General features: G+C 38.7%; 1 protein-coding gene across 3 annotated transcripts in view; it reads right to left on the bottom strand.

The window, feature by feature from the left end:
- The window catches only part of bnc2 (basonuclin zinc finger protein 2), a 105,393-nt gene extending 93,211 nt beyond the window's left edge, over window positions 1-12,182 (bottom strand). For all 3 annotated transcript variants that reach the window (XM_069924419.1, XM_069924428.1, XM_069924439.1), the window contains exons 1-2: window positions 12,082-12,182; window positions 1,264-3,215 (exon numbers count right to left, since the gene is read on the bottom strand). In XM_069924419.1, the coding sequence (XP_069780520.1) occupies window positions 1,264-3,179 (1,916 nt within the window). In that variant the 5' untranslated portion in view covers window positions 3,180-3,215; window positions 12,082-12,182. The remainder of the gene's footprint in view (window positions 1-1,263; window positions 3,216-12,081) is intronic.
- Between the last annotated feature and the right edge of the window lie 6,828 nt (window positions 12,183-19,010).

The raw sequence follows: 19,010 nt of genomic DNA, 5'->3' as shown, positions 1-19,010 counted from the left end.
CAAACCCATTCATTCCACTTTGTGATGTTCAAAATAAAGAGAAACCAAGAAAATTAGGAAAACATTAATGGAAAGCAGACACAGCAACTGCAAATAAACGGGATTTGAAGAAAAAGCCAACCATAAAAAATGAAAGCAAAATATTCAACTAATAAATAAAATGTTGTTACAACAAAGGACTTCTCTCTCCTTTGTCTACAGGAGGAAATAAATGTATTTAAATCGATTCAGTCTTTGAATCCTCAGTGTACCTAACTAAACCTGTAACTTGATCTCCAATCTCAGTTGTGATGAAGGGTTCCAACCCAAAACATTGACCATTCTTTTTTCCACCACCCATGTTGCTCAGCCCGCTGAGTTGCTCTAGTAATTGTTTATTTTTCCTTTCCAACCCTGTGCAGAATGCTGGGCAAATACAGAAGTGCTATGTCTATCTCAAACCATCCTCCTGGTCATTATTTGCTCTCCCCTATCCTCTGTCCATGCAGAGCTTCCATTTTGTTCTTTCTCACTCCCTGGGTCTGCATTATATTCAGTTTGGAATGTTGCCACTGCTTGAAAAGCAGCATTGACCAATAGATTTCATAGAGAAAGAGATGGGTGACTTCATTGACGACTGAGTGGCCTGCTTGGACATTTTACAGGGCAGCAAAGAGTCAGCCACAATGCAGAAGGTCTGGAATCCATGGAGAGCCCAGGTGTGGATGGCAAACATCGTCCTTAGAAGACATTTGGTATAATAGATGGATTTTTTAATGGAAATCTTGTAACTCTACTGTCACCTTTCAAGCTAATTTGAAATGTCTTTATGTTCACATTAAGTCACTAATCTGTCACTAACTGTTTCTCTTTCCATGGATGTGCCTGGCCTAGAGTGTTTCCTGAACCCCAGTTGTATTTCAGATTTCCAACATCTGCAGTGTTTTGTTTTCACTTTCAATTTCTGACCCTCTCCCTAATAAAATACCTTACTTCTCCCAGCATCTTTTCAGTACAAGAGGAATTATTAGGAGCTGTGGAGGTAAACATGTGTCACATTGTTTCACAGGGAACTTTTCAAAATATAAAGCTGCCTGATAACACCCAAATTCTTAAAAAAAAGTTTTCCCGATTTATTTTAAAATCTTAAACATAAAAGTACAACTATTTCGTTAGAAAATCTTAAAATAAACAAAGAGAAAACATTTTATCTTAATAATTCTGATTCAGCTCAAGGTGATATACAGTTAAATGTACTTAGGCATAAATAAGAAAGGACCATACCTGTCTCTGCTCCTGCGAGATGGGAAGGCTGCATTGCACCCTTCCACTGTGCAAACATGCATCTCCTTCAGGTGAACATTCTTGTAGTGTAACTTCACACTGTAGGAACTTTTAAAGCTCTTCTTGCAGACATAACAGATCTTGGGATCAGAGCTGGAACACAGTTCACTCTCTGGTGAGTATTTCTGGGGGATGCCATCTCCCACAGAAGAAGCAAAGCCTTCTTGGAGGGCAGCCATGCTCCCAGCTCCTCCATTATACAAGCCATACTGGCTGATGCTATAGAACATGTCATAAGTTGGGTCACTGAACTCCTCCTTTATTTTAATAGCTTGGGGAGGAGGGGATATGCAGTCTTTGTCTTCATTTTTGCTGCTTGACATTTCTTCCTTATCAAACATGTCTGCGTGTGCCTGTTCATCATTTTCTGTGCCATCATCACACATTTTCAACTCTGAGCCTTCAGATTCGTCCTCAAAATCGCGGTCTTGCTCATGTTCCTCAGAAGTAATGCTCCCCATCTTTTTGTCCTCAAACCCACAAAGGCTCCTCTCATCATCTGCCTTTCTGCTGCTGTGAATGTGAATGGCGGGGCTCATGCCCTTGTGGCCATTAATGTTACTCATTTCCTCATCGTGAATGTCATTGTTCACATGATTCTCGTTGACCTGATCGTCTTCATCAAACTCGTCGGCTGTGCCAATCACTTCCTTTTCTATCTTGACAGGCATACTTGATTTGCGCGACTTCTTTTTGGGGGCCAGTTCAGCTGCAAGCTCCTGGACAGTGTGCGGGTGTTGCTCAGTGCCACAAGGTTGCTCAAGGCTGGCCACAACTGGCATGATGGGACTGGTAGGGAGTGAATTTGGTGGGCTTACCATTTCACCAGAGGTGAGCAGGCTCCGGTAAAATGGCGGGACCGGCTGCACTGTTTTTAGTGAAGGGAACACCAGTGGGTTTTGAAGAACTGGATCCACCGAGGGTGAGCTGAATCCTAGGGATGGCCGTCCTGGAGATGAGAGACTCAAATTAGACTTGATGCTGGATATAACAGGAGTGGCTGCTCCAGATGTGGCTCGAATGAGGTCCTTATCTCGGTTGTTCCTCAGCATTGGCATGTGCAGGCGGGGGTTGGGATTGGCACTATGTCGATTACGGCTTCGTAGGGAACTAAAGACCATGTTGCAGCCTTCAATTGTGCACCTGTGCTTGATCTTCAGATGCACAGCATTGTAGTGGATCTTAAGCGTGCCTTTGTCATAAAAGGTCTTCCCACAGGCATTGCACACCACTCGGCCCTTCCTTGGGGTCAACCCGTTCCTTCGCATCCTCTGAATCTTTGCATTCAGAATGCTGGTTTTTGAGTGGTCAGATTTAACCAGGTCATTTGCAGGAACTGGAGTGTGAATGGGGGATATGCACTTCTGCTCATTTTTGGGTTCAATATTAATGATGCTGCTGAGTGCATTTCTGCTGCCTGATTGATCACTTCGAAAAGGTGAAACAGAGATGTCAGATTCGCTGCTCTCTACCCGTTCATTCTGGAGCGGGAGGTTAGGTTCCCGCAGTCTCAGGCTTGGCTGTTCTAGCATGACTCCATTGGGAGGGAGACCAAGTAGGGGAGCAGATACAGGATTTATGTACTGGAATGGAAGTAGGAAGGCCAAGCTATTGGGGATGTTTTCAAAGTGATGGATGCTGGAAGGGTTGCTGTTTTCTAGATGTGCGAGGAGGCTGGGGCTCCGTGTCTGATTGTTGCTTTCGATAAAAGTCCTGATGTCGGAATCTGCTTTGGAAGTTGGCACTGCCACAGCCTGCCCTTCTTTCTCTTGAATGGCCATCAGCTCCACAATGGATTTGGTTTCTCCGAATCTCAGAAACTGCTGGAGGGTAATGATCTCCTCTTCCCGGGACATGATTGCCCAACGGTCCAGCACCTTGCCTGCAGCATCCTTCGGGCCATATCAAGGAAACAACAAAGGCAAAAACAAAACAAAATCTTATTGATTCTGCATAATTACAGCAGTCTTATTCAGAAGATGCTACAACTGTCCTACTGATGAAACAGTAGCCCAGGAGCAACATGCAATGATTGTTAATACTATTCGACCCACAGAGCAAACTTTTCTGCCATGCATATGTTGTAATTAGAATGACTATTAGTGAAACAGACAGAGTTTAATAATGTCAAAGCAAATGCAGTGAAAACCACTGGGACTCTACAAAATGAACCAGCTAAGATCCTGCTATTATAAAGACACTGATTTCTTTTTGATGTAGACATTGAGTATACATTGCTTATTAATATGGAACACTTGCTGTGCAGACTCAAGATAAGTCTGGATGATAATTCTTACAAGTTTGATGGTATGGGAGGGGGCATATTTACAAGCAACAACATTTTCTTTATTGCTACACAAAAAAGTGAAGCAAAATCTGGTAAGGTTGTGAGGTAAAATCATAATTTAACAAAAGAGGTTGTGATAACATTCCGGGCAAATAATATGAACATAAGTTGTGGCAGATAATCATAGCTTGATGCCTTTTTTTTTAACTATCCCAGAACACTGTGTGCTGTTAAATATGGTTTTCTTTGGTTGTTGTGGCTAACATAACACTGGAGTGGACACAAACCGCAGAGTTGATCGTGGCGCAGGAACTAACCCAACAGAATCTAATTGCTTTTCTAAAGTAAAAGGAAGCATTAAAAATTCTACAATTGCAGTGTGCCTTTATATCATTGCACTTGTATCAATGAAAAAATATTCTGGAGTCAAGTATAATCAACCTCTTGCTTTCAACTTTGCACAAAGATGTGTTTTGTCATTTTTAGGTTACTCATAGTGCCTTTGAGGTGTGGCCAGACACTTGATACGGTGGTTTCACTCTGGACAAAGACATGTTGCCTTTTAAAATAACCTTTATTTCTAATGTAACAGGTCTGTCTTTCTGATCCTGGATTTTAATTTCTTGCTGAATGGTGATTTTCTATTCTTTTCAATCCCAATATTGATCTGGGAAAGGATAAACTGGGCAAATTCTGATCCATCAGGGTGGAAAACTCACTTGAAAGCTCAGGCCTAAGAACCTGTGATCCTTATGCATCCCCCAAGCATTACTCTGATAATAACATGCTTGTACCCACTAATATTTTCCAGGGATCTGCAGTGTCTGTCAGACAGTTTATTGATTCACTGACATCAATACACAAGAAGGAAAACAGAATTAGCATCGCTCTCTATTAAGGCTGAAAGATCTTTAAAAACTGAACACCAGGCAAGTAATAATTGCCTTTTCCTGGATGACATGATAATGCACCCTCATTTACTCTTTCAGTTCAATTTACTCTTCCAACAAGTTACATTGAACATTAACCAGAACCAAGTCCAAAGATTTAAGGAGATCAATAGTTGGTCTTCCTTCTGTCAGTCAGCTTTAGTTGGAGAATGGAACCTGTGTGGAAAGTGAAAAGTTTGTCCAAACAATGGAATTATATTGGGAACAGAAAATCATGATCCCATAGAATGCTTGTTCTGCTGCTTTATAGAATCATGGCCAAACTGTGACCCAATTACAGCTTTGCTCCCCTGACCTTTCAACACCTATATCTCTCTTTGCCCTAAATACATCAAATTATCTGCTCCCCACACACTAAATCTTAGGAACAGAAAATTGCAAAGATTCAGTATTCTCTGAGAGCACCTCAGTGTTAAATCCCGCCCCTTTATTTTGTAACAATGTCCCCTTTGATTGAGACTTTCCCACTCATTAAAATATCTCAACATCAACTCTGTCTAGCCCCTTTAGGATCTTATATCATCCTTCTAAACTCCAAGGAATACAGACACAGATTCTCAAGCCTCTCTTAATATTACCAGCCTCTCATCCCAGGAATTAGCCTGTTGAATCTCTATGAACCACCTTCAATGCTTTTGATCTGTTTAGTTGGTGCAGAAAATTATACTGAATTGGTCCATATTTTGTAATTATAATTGATATCATGTATGTCAACATTGGTCCCCATCTTTCTCTTAGCTGGAGAAAACAATAGAAGATCCCATTGGCCACTCCGTATTTATGTTTTAGTTGTTCGAAGGACAAAAATCTTCCTTTTGTGTAACAGTCTTTAATATATCTTATTCCTTTGTCATACCACAAATTCAATATTCTATTGCTTATGTTCATAGGGAATAACACATTTTTAGACAGTAAAGCCTTTATTGATATACCTACTTTTTTTCCCCTATACATTAATTAATTTCCTGCAATGTTCTGACCACATGTATTAGCATGGGATATTCAGTCTTTTTTTTTAGTGATTTGATACTTCATTTATAGATAAAATTCTTTGCTTCCCCCTCCTCCATTGAGTAAATTCTCATTTGAATCTGAGGGGAGGGGCTGTCTTCCACAAAGAAGGCTGCAAGAAATCTAGCCTGTGCAACTAGGTAGTATTTTTTAAATCTGGAAGTCTAAACCCTCCAAGCCGTAGTCCCATGTTAGTTTTTTTCAATGCAATTCTTGGTACCTTGTTATTCCATAGGAATTGTCCAAGATAATTATTTAATAATTTAAAGAAATTTTTAGGTAACAGAATAGGCAGCAATTGAAAAAGATATTGTACTCTTGGTAGCAATTGTAGTCTTGGCATTACTTTCATTTTGATGGAATTAACCCTTCCCACTAAAGTAATGAGTAAATCCCTTCATTTCTGCAGGTCTTTTTCTATCTTCCCAAAAAGAGGAACATAATTTAGTTCATACAGATTCTGTGGATTATTGTCAGTTGTTATTCCAAGATATTTTATTCCATCTGTCTTCCATTTAAATTTACTTCCTTTCTGATACCTTTCACATTCTAAATGGCATTATCTCGCATTTTTCCATATTTTTTTTATAGCCAGACACTCTTCCATTTATTTATAATGTTCCTTGAATTTTTCCAAAGATTTAACTGGGTCTGATAGCACAAAAAGCATGTCTTCAGCAAATAGACTAATCTTCTGCTCTTCTTGTCCAACTTTGAAGCCCTTTCTATCTGGATTCCCTCTCATTATCTCTGCTAGTGGTTCAATCACTAGAAAAAAAAGTGCTGGGGACAGGGGGAATCCCTGTCTACTCAATCTACTCAAGGGAAACACCACTGACATCTGGCTATTGGTTATAATTTTAACTTGTGGTTTACGATATAAAGTTTTTATCCAGTTTATAAATGTTCTGCCTATGCCAAATTTTTCCAGTGTTTTAAATAGAAAGGACCATTCCAAATGCTCGAATGCTTTTTCCGCATCCAGGGAGACTGTAATACTTGGATTCAATTCGAATTTTGCCATATATATATTTATAGTCTATTTGAGGAATTTCTTCCTTCAACAAATCCTGCCTGATCTGTGTGGTGTGCTGTCGGTCAGAAGCAAACACACAAAACCAACAGACTGTACGACAGGCTTTATTTGACGTAAACTTCCACGGAGCCAGCTGTGAGACTGTACTGCTGTAAACTCTGAGAGTGACTTTGAAGGGCCGGCTCAGGAGGGTAATTGACACCTGACTGGGTGGGGCTTGGTCCATTCAGGTCAGCTGATTGACAGCCGGCCAGGTGTTGTCTTGTCCCCATGCTCTTCTGGAGGTACAGAGGTTGCACCCTGCAGTAGGCCAGTGGTGTACCACCACAATCTGTATGTATCAGTTTTGGTAGATATTAGCCAACACTTATAATCAACATTTAACAGTCAAGTTGCTCTATATGATGAAGTTTTTAATGGATTCCTTTTTTCTTGGTAGTACTATAATAATAACATTTGAGAATGATTTCGGGAGGGTCTGTCTCTCTCCTACTTGATCCAGAACATTCTTTAATAGGGGCATTAGTAATTCTTTGAATTTTCTGTAAAACTCATGAGGGAATCCATCCTGCCCAGTGATTTATTAGCCTGTAGGGTATGAATGACTTTTTCAGTTTCTTCTCTTGTAAAGGGGATGTCTAGTTCTATCTTTTTTCTCTCTTCTAATTTTGGAAGTTCAACATTCGATAGAAAATCTTCCATTTCATTCTGGTCTCCTAGTAATTCTGATTTGTATAACTTCATATAATATTGTCTAAAGATATCATTGATTTCCTTTTGTTTATATGTTAGAATATCTGTCTCTATTTTAATAGCATTTATTATTCTTGATGATTCCTCTGTTTTAAGTTGCCAAGATAAGACTTTATGTACCTGTTAGTCTAACTCTTAATATTTTGTTTAGTTTTTAATATAGCTTTTGCTGTTCTATATGTTTGTAAAGTATTGTATCTTAGCTTTTTATTCTCCAGTAGTCTGCATTCTTCTTGTAGTTCTATTCTTTAGATTTTTTTTTCTAATTCTGTAATATCTTTCTTGAAACTGTTTACTTTTGCCATATATTCTCTCTCAAGATTTTTTTGTATAGATGTAATTTGTCCACTCAGGTAGGCTTTGAGTGAGTCCCATATCAAAAAGGTATTATTAGTACATGGCTGATATGCTTTACAAAATATTTCCATCTGTCTCTTAATAAACTCACAGAAGTCTGTTCTTTTCAGTAATATGGCATTGAGATGCCATCTGTATACATGTTCTTGCTTTTCCATTATTGCAATAGTTCATGTTAGTGGTGAGTAGTCTGATAAAAGCTTGCTGGGTACTCTGTTTTTATCACTCTACTTTTTAACTGGGCAGACATTAAAAATAAATTAATCCTTGTATATGAATTGGGTACCCTTGAGTAAAAGGGATAGTCTCTCTGTGGGATTTAATTTCCTCCATATATCAAAAAGATTTAGAACCTTCATACATGAAATTATGGTTTTTGCCACTTTCACCTTCGTTACTGTTCATGCAGATTTATCTAATATTGCGTCCAAGCAAAAGTGAAAATCTCCTCCAACCAATATATTTTGTCTTCCCTCTGATGTTTTTAAGACGATATCCTTCATAAAAGCTTCATCGTCATAATTTGGGCATAGATATTCATGTGTCCATGCTTCCCCATAAATTTTACTATGTGTCATTACATAGTTGACAGGTCAACCGATATGCCTTCTATTAATAATGGTGTATTTTTTATTAATTAGAATCACAACTCCTCTTTGCTCTTGTTATTTGTCCAAGCCATCCTATTTTCAATTTATCATGTTCCAATTTAGTAAGATGCATTTCCTGCAGAAAGATTATATATATTTTTAATTTCTTTAAGTATGCCAGATCCCTTTCCTTTTCACTGACTTGCTTAATTCATTAATATTAAGGATAATAACTGTTAATGTTTCATCCATACCATTTTTCAAACTAATATTGTATAACATTAAAATCTTTATGACTTCTTAAATAATACTGCAGCATTTCCCTTTTAATGAGCATTTAAGTAACATTTCCCTTTTAAGAAATATACACATTTCCCCTTTAAAAATACACACACATCCCTAGCTCTGACGGTGATGTAAGCAGTAAAACTCAGAAGCCCACGAAAAAGGCCACAGAATTTTCCGAAGAAGAATAACCCCTCCCTTTAGTGCCATTTTTTAAAACTGCTCCTCTCCCAGTGCCATTTTCTCCCTTAGATTGGAGTCCCACACTCTCCACTTTCCTTTCTTTCCAGAGTTCTCCATGTATATTACAGTGATATTTTTTTAAACAGTAAAAATAAGATTGTTCAATACTGCAAGATTGGAAAAATATATATTTCAATTAGTCCCATTTTAAAATGGTCTTTTCAATCTTCTTATCTGGCAGCTTTAATCTTTTCATAGCTTTTGTAAAAATTCTTTCACTCATTCCTTATTCTTGAAAATTCTTCAATGACCTTGCTGGGTAAGTCATTGAGTATTTTAAGTTTTTAGATTGCAGTTGTCTCTTTATCTCTCAAATTCTTTGGTTGACCAAGGCAGGGCTAAAGTCCTGTAATAACATTACTTTTTCATTGTCCACCATCAATGGACCTTTGTTAATTTTTGACTATTCGCATACAAGATCACATCCTGCCAGGACTGGCTGTCGTCGCTGTTCGCCGGTTCTTCTGAGTCTAAGCGTCTAGTGAGCCCTTGCAATTTGTAGCTTTGGATTTCACTTGTTTTGCTCCAGCATTTGTGGGATCCATGTTTCAAAGAAGCTCACCAGGTCTTTCACCTCGATTCCTTCTCTCAGTTCAATGATTCTTATATTATTACATCTGCTAAAATTTTCCATATAATTGATCTTGTCCACCAGACCCTTTCTGTTTGTGTCCCATGTTTTTGGTTTTCCTTCTAGTCTTTAGCCTGTCTTTTGTTTTGTCCAGCTCTGCCTCCACTTGCGTCATTCGTTCATTTAAGTAATCTACACTTTCTTTAATTTTCATTATCAATACTAATATGCCTCTTATCACTGATTCAATGCTTGTAAAGCGAGTGCACAAAGTTTCCATCTTGTTCAAAATATTGGCTATAACTTGGGCCGACTCGCCAGCTATGCCGGGCTTAGCCAGTCCCAGGGCACTCCTCATCAGGCTTTCACTCAATGTTTCTGGCTGAGCTGCTGGTTCTTCAGTTTTCATTTTTGGTTGCCTTGGACACTTAGTACTAATTTTAACCACTTTTGACAATGAAATTCTGATTTTTTTAGCTTTCAAACCATTTTTTAAATGCTTTTCCTGGAGAGCTCTTTCGGAGCAAGTCTGCTCAGATCCTCTGCATGACCATGCCCCCACATTCAAATTCTGAATGTATATAACAATGAATAAGGATCCCAATTCCTGTGGCAAACCACTGGTCATTAGCTTCCAATCACAAAAAAAAGCCTTTCACGCTGAAGTAATCGCAGTTAATATTGGGAAAGTTGAGATCCTCTTCTACTGTAACTCTTCCACTTTTGCTCTTCTGTGATTTGTCTACATATCTGTCCCTATCTCCTGCTAGCTGTTTGAAGATATAAGGCATCCCTAGCAAAGTGATCATACCCTTTTGGTTTCTAAGCTCTAACCATATGCCCTCAATTGATAAGCCTTCCACAGCAACTTTCCTCCTTACTGCAGCAATGAAAAACTCCTTAATTATAGTTGCAATGACACTTCCTTTTTTTATTATACCCCACACCATACCTTCTGCTTATTAATTGCTGAAGATTTTAACATTCAATAAAAGTAACAGTGGGTTTTAGCTCTGCATATGGCATTTGACGGACTGCTAAGAACCCTATCTCTGTCAGTGTTTTGTGTTGAATCAACTCCCATTGGCCATAATAGAAAGCCTGTTGATCATCTATTGCACATTGGGAATGCCAATCATTGAGGATTGGCCACTATTTAAGAGAGAAGTCAAGGGCAAATAGGTTTTAAGAAACATTCTTTGAACACTTGGGTTTATTGCATTCTATAGACTGAAGGGATAAGCAAATATTTATCCAATCAGGCAAGAAAAGTTTTGATAGCTGTGGGCTCAGGAATGATAGACATTTTGCAAATAATGCCAAGAATATGGTTTAAAACCTGGAGATCAGGAGAGGAGATTCACCAGGATGGTCCCAAAAATTGAATACTTCAGATATGAGAACTAACTGGTTAGGCTGGGTTTGTTTCCTTGGAGTGGTGGAGGTGGAGAAGGTCCGGGGGGGAGTTGTCCAGATAGAAGTATGTAAAATTAAGAGGGGCATAGATAGGGTAGATATTACCAAACCTTTCCTGAGACCAGAGATATCTAAAACTGGAAGGCATAGCTTCAGGGGTTTAGAGGATATCAAAGGAACTTTTTTTTCATCCAGAAGGTGATTGGAATTGGGAATGAACTGCAGGTACTCTCAAAGCATTTATAAAGATTCTTAGCAAGCATTTGAATCACCAAGGCATAGGATTGATTAAGTGCTGGTAAATGAGATTAGTATAGGTATGCACCAAATTTGTAGGGACTTGCTGGATGGGTCAAAGAAGCTCTATCCATTTTGTATGGCATTATAAGTTCATGTGATGCCACCTCAAAAGATATGTCCAACTAAATTGTTAACTCCACACTACCCACAATTATATTTTTACTCAAGTCTAATTAAGGACATTTCAGAAAATAGAACATAAAATATAGAACAATTCAGCACAGTACAGGCCCATATATACCTTAAAAAAACTAAACCCTCCCTACCCTGTAGCCCGCTTTTTTACTTCCTTCCATGTGCCTGTCTAAGAATCTCTTAGATGGCCCTAATGCTTCAGCCTCCACTATCATCCCTGGCACTCCAGGCACCCACAACTCTCAATGTATAAAACTTACCCCTGACGTCTCCCCTAAACTTCCCTCCATTCGCTTTGTACATATGTACTCTGGTGTTTGCTATTCCTTCCCTAGGAAACAGGTTTTGGCTGTCCACCCTATCTATGCTTCCCACAATCTTGTAGACATCTATTATGTCTCCTCATCCTTCGACACTCCAAAGAGTCCCAGCTCTGCTAACCTTGCCTCTTAAGACTTATTTTCCAATCCAGGTAACATCCTGGTAAATCTCCTCTGTACCCTCTCCATAGCTTCCACATCCTTCCTATAAGTGGGTGACCAGAACTGAACACAATACTTTAAGTGTAGTCTCACCAGCGATTTGTAGAGTTGAAACTTGACCTCTTGACACTTGAACTCAATCCCCCTATTAATGAAGCCCAACATCCTGTAAGCTTTCTTAAATATCCTATCACTGTAATAAAGAGAAAAGAAGCATGTACCTAGCTTTTTTGAAAAATGTTTCCTCTAACATTAATACTTGTATCCAACAGCTAGGAATATAAATATAATAAAGAAAGAATTTAACTCCGATCATGTCAACAGCTCATCCAAAATACTTACATACTTTTCCCAGTGTTGATCATCTTGCCATGAAATTTCAGAAATTTCTGCTGCTTTTACTTCAGATCACCACTACCATTTATTTATTTCTCTTCATCCTACAGTTCTGTTTCTTCTATCTATTTAACAATGCTGTGATTATATAGCAGCAGAATGAGTTAAAGACATCTTGGGCAATTGTAATCAATGTTGCAAATTGAGAAGAATATGTGCTCACTTTACACAAGAATGCAGTGACTGCTTCTGGCTAAGCTTATCTGAACCACTCATATGTTGACAAAAAAAATCTCTCTCATCTGCTCAAAAGGAGAAACACTGGATACCATACTGGCTTCTGCTTATCATTCCAGCTGCCTGATAGCTTTAGATAGTTGGAACCTCATAAAATGGTGCAGCACAGATGGAGGGAATTCCAGCCATCTTGCTGACCTTTACCTTAAAGGAGTTGTCTGACTTAATCCTTTCCCTGGTAACTTGGGAATGAGTTATCTTCATTTGTACTCTTTGTGCTAGAATCCTTTGCATGGCCCCTTTCAAGAAGTACATCTTCTAGAGTCTTTGTGAGAGAGAAAAAAATTATATCCATATTCTCCCTTTGCTCCATTAAGATAAATCTGTAACTATTAGCAACAGGAAACAGTTTGTTCTGCTTGCTCTAACATTAACTGCACAGAATTCTGTATAGCTCTATTTAGTCTTCTTCTCACCTTTTCCACCAGAAGGAAAAGAAGTTTCAACATTGTTATCATTATGGGTTTGCCAGGAACATGTTGTGAATTACTATTGAGAGGAATTCAGTTGTGGTGGCTGGAGAGATGATCAAATTAGGTTTGATCATTACTTTAAGCTTTTCCTTTCCTTCGACATTCACATGGCATTAACAGACTGTACTAAAGGACAGCCTCTTCAATGCAGTGCATCAACCTGAGGTCTGATTGTGGACAAAGATCACAGACAGCTAGCAGGTTGTGGTGATTATTCTCAAGCTTGTGTGTTGATCTGAATCTAGTGAGAAATGAAATGAAATAATCCATGAAAGATGGTGTCCCTGCAAAGGCTGATGGGCACACGAAACTCAAAAAACTGTTCTCAATTTCTGCATGCCATTTCAAAATATCATCTTTAAGTCATTTCCTAGCTCAGATTCCAGAACAGCTTTTAAATGTACCATCCTATTCCTGTTCAAAACAAACAGGCACATAAACACAGACCAGTTAATGGATTGCAGTAAATTGATTGACGTGAGGACAGTTTCAACCTGCAAAATATTCATTTTAGACTGTAAAGCTGAACAGTTCCAGTTCTTCAGGCTGGAGATCAAATATGGTTATGTTATTGGTCTAAAATGTTTGCATAATATCATAGAGTCTAGGCTTACTTTCCATATGTCCACACCCAAATATATAGAGCTGTTAATTTTCTCAAGTAGAAGTCGAATTCAAACTGTATTTCCTTATCTCAAAGAGTGGATGAGGTCAAGAACAGAGAAACACCTGAGGACAATTAGCAATTAGTGCAACACTATTACACTGCAAGCAACCAGTTGAATCTGGCAATCTGTAAAGAGTTTGTACGTTCTTCCTGTATCTGTGTGGGTTTCCTCCGGGTACTCAGGTAGGTTTGGTAGGTTAATTGGCAACATTGATGTGTCTGGCTGGCACAGGCTTGTGGGCTGGAAGGGCCAGTTACCATGCTGGATCTCTAAATTTAAAAAAATAAACAGGAGGGAAAAGGAATTGAAGACTGATGATAGGGTAAAAGGGCAGATATAAGAGGAAACGCGTTTGAATGCACATCAACTACAGCAAATGATGTTGCACCCACTATCACTGCTTCTGAAGTCAGGGTAGCTGTCTAGTGGGTGAGTATGTGGAAAGTAACTGGCCCAGATCGAGTCCTGGGACATATCCTGAGACCCTGGACAGAACAACTAGAGGACATATTCATAGAGATCTCTAATCTCTCCTTATTCAAGTTAAATTCCTTATTTGCTTCATGAAGGCTGTCATCATATGACTACCAAAGCATAATAGCGGCTAGCATCCACCATCGTGGAGAACTTTTGAGATGCTCACATCAACTCAATAAGCCAACATTGACTCACTTCAATTTGTCTATTGGCCAAGCAGTTCCACAGCAGATGACATTTTCCTGGCTCTCCATTCACCTGGTTGCTAAGGACACCTATGTTAGATTACTATTCCTGGACTACAATTCCACATTCAACACCATTGTCCCAGCAAACCCATTCTCAAACTTCAGGATCTAGGCTTTAGTGCCTCCTCTGCAACTGGATCCTTGACTTCCTGTCCAAAAGATGAAGTGAAATGAAGATAGCTCACAACACCTCCTCCACAATCACACTTCATCAGTGATCCTCAAGGATGTGCACTTGGTCCCCTCTTCTTCTTCCTCTGTATTCTCAACTCTGTCTAATAACAACATCTTCAAATTTGCCAATAACATACATAGTATTGGGCCATGTATCAAATAACATAGAGAAAGAATTCAGGAAAGAGATTGTAAGTCAAGTGGTATGGTACCAAAATAACCTTTCTTAACATCAGTAATTGGAAGGCAATGATCACTGACTTCAGGAGAGGGGGGCAGAGTCCACATCCTTGTCCATATTAATGACACCATGAATGAAAAAGTAGATAGCTTCAAGTTCTTGAAAATAAATATCTCCAATGACCTGATCTGGGACACAATGGTCAAGAAAGTGCAACAATGTCTCTAATTTCTCAGTGAAGGGCCAAAATGTATTATAAGATTCAAGATTTCTTTATTATCATGGAATAGTACATAAAATTAGTCAACTTTGACCTCCCAGGAAGGCGCACAATGAGTCGTTGTAAGCAGTGCCCAGGAAGAGAAAGAGAAGCAAGAGAGAGTTTCAGAGACACTGAGCTCAATTACAGATTTTTCACTTTGTAAGTGTACAAAGATAGGAGAGGATGAGTAATTTGGGAAGTTATGATACTGAATGTAAGGAAAGACATGGTGGTATAATGTCTGCATAAATCTCCCAGATTGCAAAATATTTCAGATTAACAAACTTACAAAAGGCAGTGATAGAAATAATATGAACTAAACACATCTCAATTTAGGCCAGAAGCACATCTGCTCAGGATGCTGATCATTTGTGCATTCCTCGGTAACCTTGAGGGTAACCTTCCTTGCAGTGGCTGACATTGAGGCAACATTTATGATTGGCACCAAGCCCTGTGCTTGGGCATGTTGCAATAACTTAGTGCGAGAATTGGCAGTGCTGATCTCATTTACACCTACTTCCTCTCACTGTCATTATAGGCTCAGCTTCATTAAGCACAATGCCCTGAAATCTGGTCAGTGAACACCCACTTGTATATTCTTGCTTAATTTGCTTGCCATCTTTGGAGATCAACCAGCTGCTTTGACAACATAGAGGGTATATTTGTTAATGATTATTGGTGCTGTGACTTTTACATTTACATTACGGTGACTGCTCAAACAAAAACTAAAGCATTCAGCCAAACTGTTGTTTTAAAGACAGAAATGTGGGCCAGAAATATTGACAAGCTTTTGTTTAAAACAACCTAATATTATCAACGAAGCACAGAATTAAATTAATTCCTATTTTAGTTTTCCATGTGTGCCATTGACATAAATTATAATTCTTGTCCTTGTTCTGCTTACAACTTGAACCCTTAATGCACATAGTAGATTACAGAAGTTAGACTCGATTCAGAAAAGAGTCAAGGGCAAAGAAACTATGGCCTTACTGCCTGACTGTCCATTAATAATGAGTTAATCACAATTAATCCACCCTCGTCTGTGATGGCATGAACTAATGTACGGGAGAAATCATGATAAGATGCATGTCATTAAAATACATAATATATCAGAGTCAAATCCACAGACATTTATGAAGTCAAGCTAATGGAATGTGTGGTACAGAGACTCTCCCTTAAAGCTATTTCCAATATAGCATGACATTTAATTGAGTCATAGAGTTCTACAGCGTGGAAACAGGCACTTTGAACAAACTTGTTCATGCTGACCAACTAGTCCAATTTACCATCATGAGCCGATACTCCTTTGAATCTTTCCTAACCATGAAACTATCTAAATGCCCTTTGAACGTTACAATTGTCCCCACTTCTACCACAGGCAGTTCATTCCGAATACCCACCACCCTCAGGGCCTCAGGCCCTGTTTAACATTTCCCCTCTCACCTTAAATCTATGCCCTTTGGTTTTAGATTCTCTATCCTAGGACAAAAGGTTGAGACTATTTATCTTATTTTTGTCTTTCATGGTTTAAAAAGCCTTTATAAGGTCCACCGTCTGCTTCATACGCTCCCGGGAGAAAATCCCTGCCTATTCAGCCTTTCCTTAGAATTCAAGCATATCAGTATTGGCAATATTCTCGTGGAATCTTTTCTTCACTTTTTCCAGCTTAACCATATCTTTGGTATAGTTGGGTAACCAAAACCGTGCACAATTAACTATTAGGTGCAGGGAGCTCTGCTGCAGAACCCAGAAGTTCTCTGATTTGCATAATTTATTCAACATTTTATTCTCAATGCTTCATTACATATTATTTATTTGTGCATAGAATCTAGTCTATTTCCAAGAAAGATCATTTAATAGATTACATTGTCTCTGTCAGTTCACTTCCTGACCCTTGAGATTATGGAATATATTTTCTTGTTGAGCTTCTAGCTCAGAAAGAGGAAGCTGGAGTGGATGGACTGAGTAGACCAGAAACGGTCCTAGTAAAATACTTGGATAGGATTATAGACATGCCTATCAGAATGAGGATGGCTTTGATATAATTTGGGATAGGTGATTTCAGCAACGAGGGAACTACAATTTAGCTGCAATTTAGGACCAGTGAGAGGGACAAAAATGATCAGTCCAACGATTTTTGTTCCTGACAACACTGCGAATCAGTCATAAAATGGGCAAGTGATCGTGGGGTAAGGTAAATATTGTGTGTAATTCAATACTCCTTCCTTTACCACAAAAGTTTGGAGCTGACTTTCTCATGGAAGGTTATGGACCAGAAAAGCTAATAGTACTTCTCTCCCCACAGATGTTCCTCAGCCTGCTGAATGCACCTACCTCCTTGTGGCAGGATCAAAATTTGGGGCCAATGTTCTGATGTCATGGATCCCTAGCCTTCAGTGGGTTTAAGATAAATCACACATGAGAAGAAAGTTCTATCTTACCAAGGATTCAAAAATATGGAAGCTGGTACCTCACATTTTCCCTGAAACCAATACTGAATATCCTGCAGTATTTTATATAAACTTAGAAAATAGAAGCATGATGAGGCCTTTCAGTTCTTCAACTATGTGCTGCCATTTAGTGTGACTATGGTTGATCTTTTATCTCAATACTGTTTTGCTGCTCTTTCTCAATATATCTTGATGCCTTCAATGTCAGAAAAAATTTCAATTATCTCTTTTTAATTATATTCTATGATTACCTTTACAGCCCTTAAGTGGTGGAGAATTTGACAGGTTCACCATCACCAGAAGTCAGCATGGACCCGATGGGGCAAATTGCCTCAATCTGAATGATCCTGACATTTATCATCTCAGTCCCATATTTTACCCTGCATTTTGAGAATGTGACCCCTCATTTTAGTCAGGAGAAACTTTGTCTGTGCCTACAGCCTGCCAAACTGTGTTTGCACTTATTTTTGCATTTCAATAAATCTCTTCTCATGAAATTAGCTACTGTAATTAGAATGACAGTGAAAAACTAAAGCTAAGATAGGAAAGGAGGAAAATTACATCAACATAGGAGGAACTTTGGCCGGATAACATGGAAAAAATATCAAATGCCTGACTGGAGCCAAGAAATGATTCTGTCCGATGTGAACTAGGCTCAATACATCTGAGGCATGGACAATATGGGACTACATTTAAGTGAAACTATAGTTTCCATCCAAAGATCCGTGGTCCATTAAAGAAATAATATCTTAGGATTTGACTGTTTTTTGGTTGTTTAGAAATCTAAGTTACTGCACTCAAAGGGTGACTTTAAAAATCCTCTTCAAATAGGAGGAACTTATTTAAGAAGGAAATGTTTGTATGTATTTTGATTGATATGGTTCAGTGTGAAAAAAAAATAAAAATAGGAGGAATTTGAGGAAATGCTACATCAGATAAAGTAAACTATCAGAGATTATAAAATAGAAGCCTATTATTAATTACACTGAGAACCAAAAACTTAGAAGATCAACAAATATAGGCCTGTGAAATTATATTGGCCTTGTACAATGTAATAGGATTGTTTTAAAACATGATGTAATTGACAGTTTATGGGAATGATCACAATCCTATTTCTATTTATAATATTAAAAAGCACACTAATGCCTCTACTTTCCAATGAGTCTGAGGAGATTTGGCATGTCATTGGATGCTCTATGAAACTTCTACAGGTGCACTGTGGAAAGTATATTGACTGGTGACATCATAGCCTGGTTTGGCGACTCAAGAGCCCAGGAACGCAGAAGACTGCAGATAGTATCAAATATATCCAGATTTATCACAGACTTTGACTCTCATCCCTTGGAGACATCTTCCCTAGTTTCAACCTCTTCTCGCTGATACCTTCAGGCAGAAGGTACAAAAGCCTGAAAACCAGCACTTCTCGGTTCAAGAACTGTTTCTTTCTAACAATTATCAGTCTCATGAACTTCCCATTGGTACAAGAATCATAGACTGATCCACCCACAGAGATCCATGTGCAAGATGGAGGGAGCATTCATTGAGGAGTGGATTGAGTCATAGTGGTAAGGCTTTGGTGAGTAGGGGCTGAGGTGGTGGTACAGGAGTAGAAGTAAGGGCTGCCCTATTTGGGGAACAAAAAGGATTCAGTAGGTAGGCACAGGTAAGGGTAAGTTTTATTCCTCGAGTTATGGACACTGGGAAT

Source organism: Narcine bancroftii, chromosome 1 (genome assembly GCF_036971445.1).
Source record: "Narcine bancroftii isolate sNarBan1 chromosome 1, sNarBan1.hap1, whole genome shotgun sequence".
Taxonomy (NCBI): domain Eukaryota; kingdom Metazoa; phylum Chordata; class Chondrichthyes; order Torpediniformes; family Narcinidae; genus Narcine; species Narcine bancroftii.
Note: the sequence above shows the minus strand (reverse complement) of the source record. Positions and strands in the feature narration are given on the sequence as shown.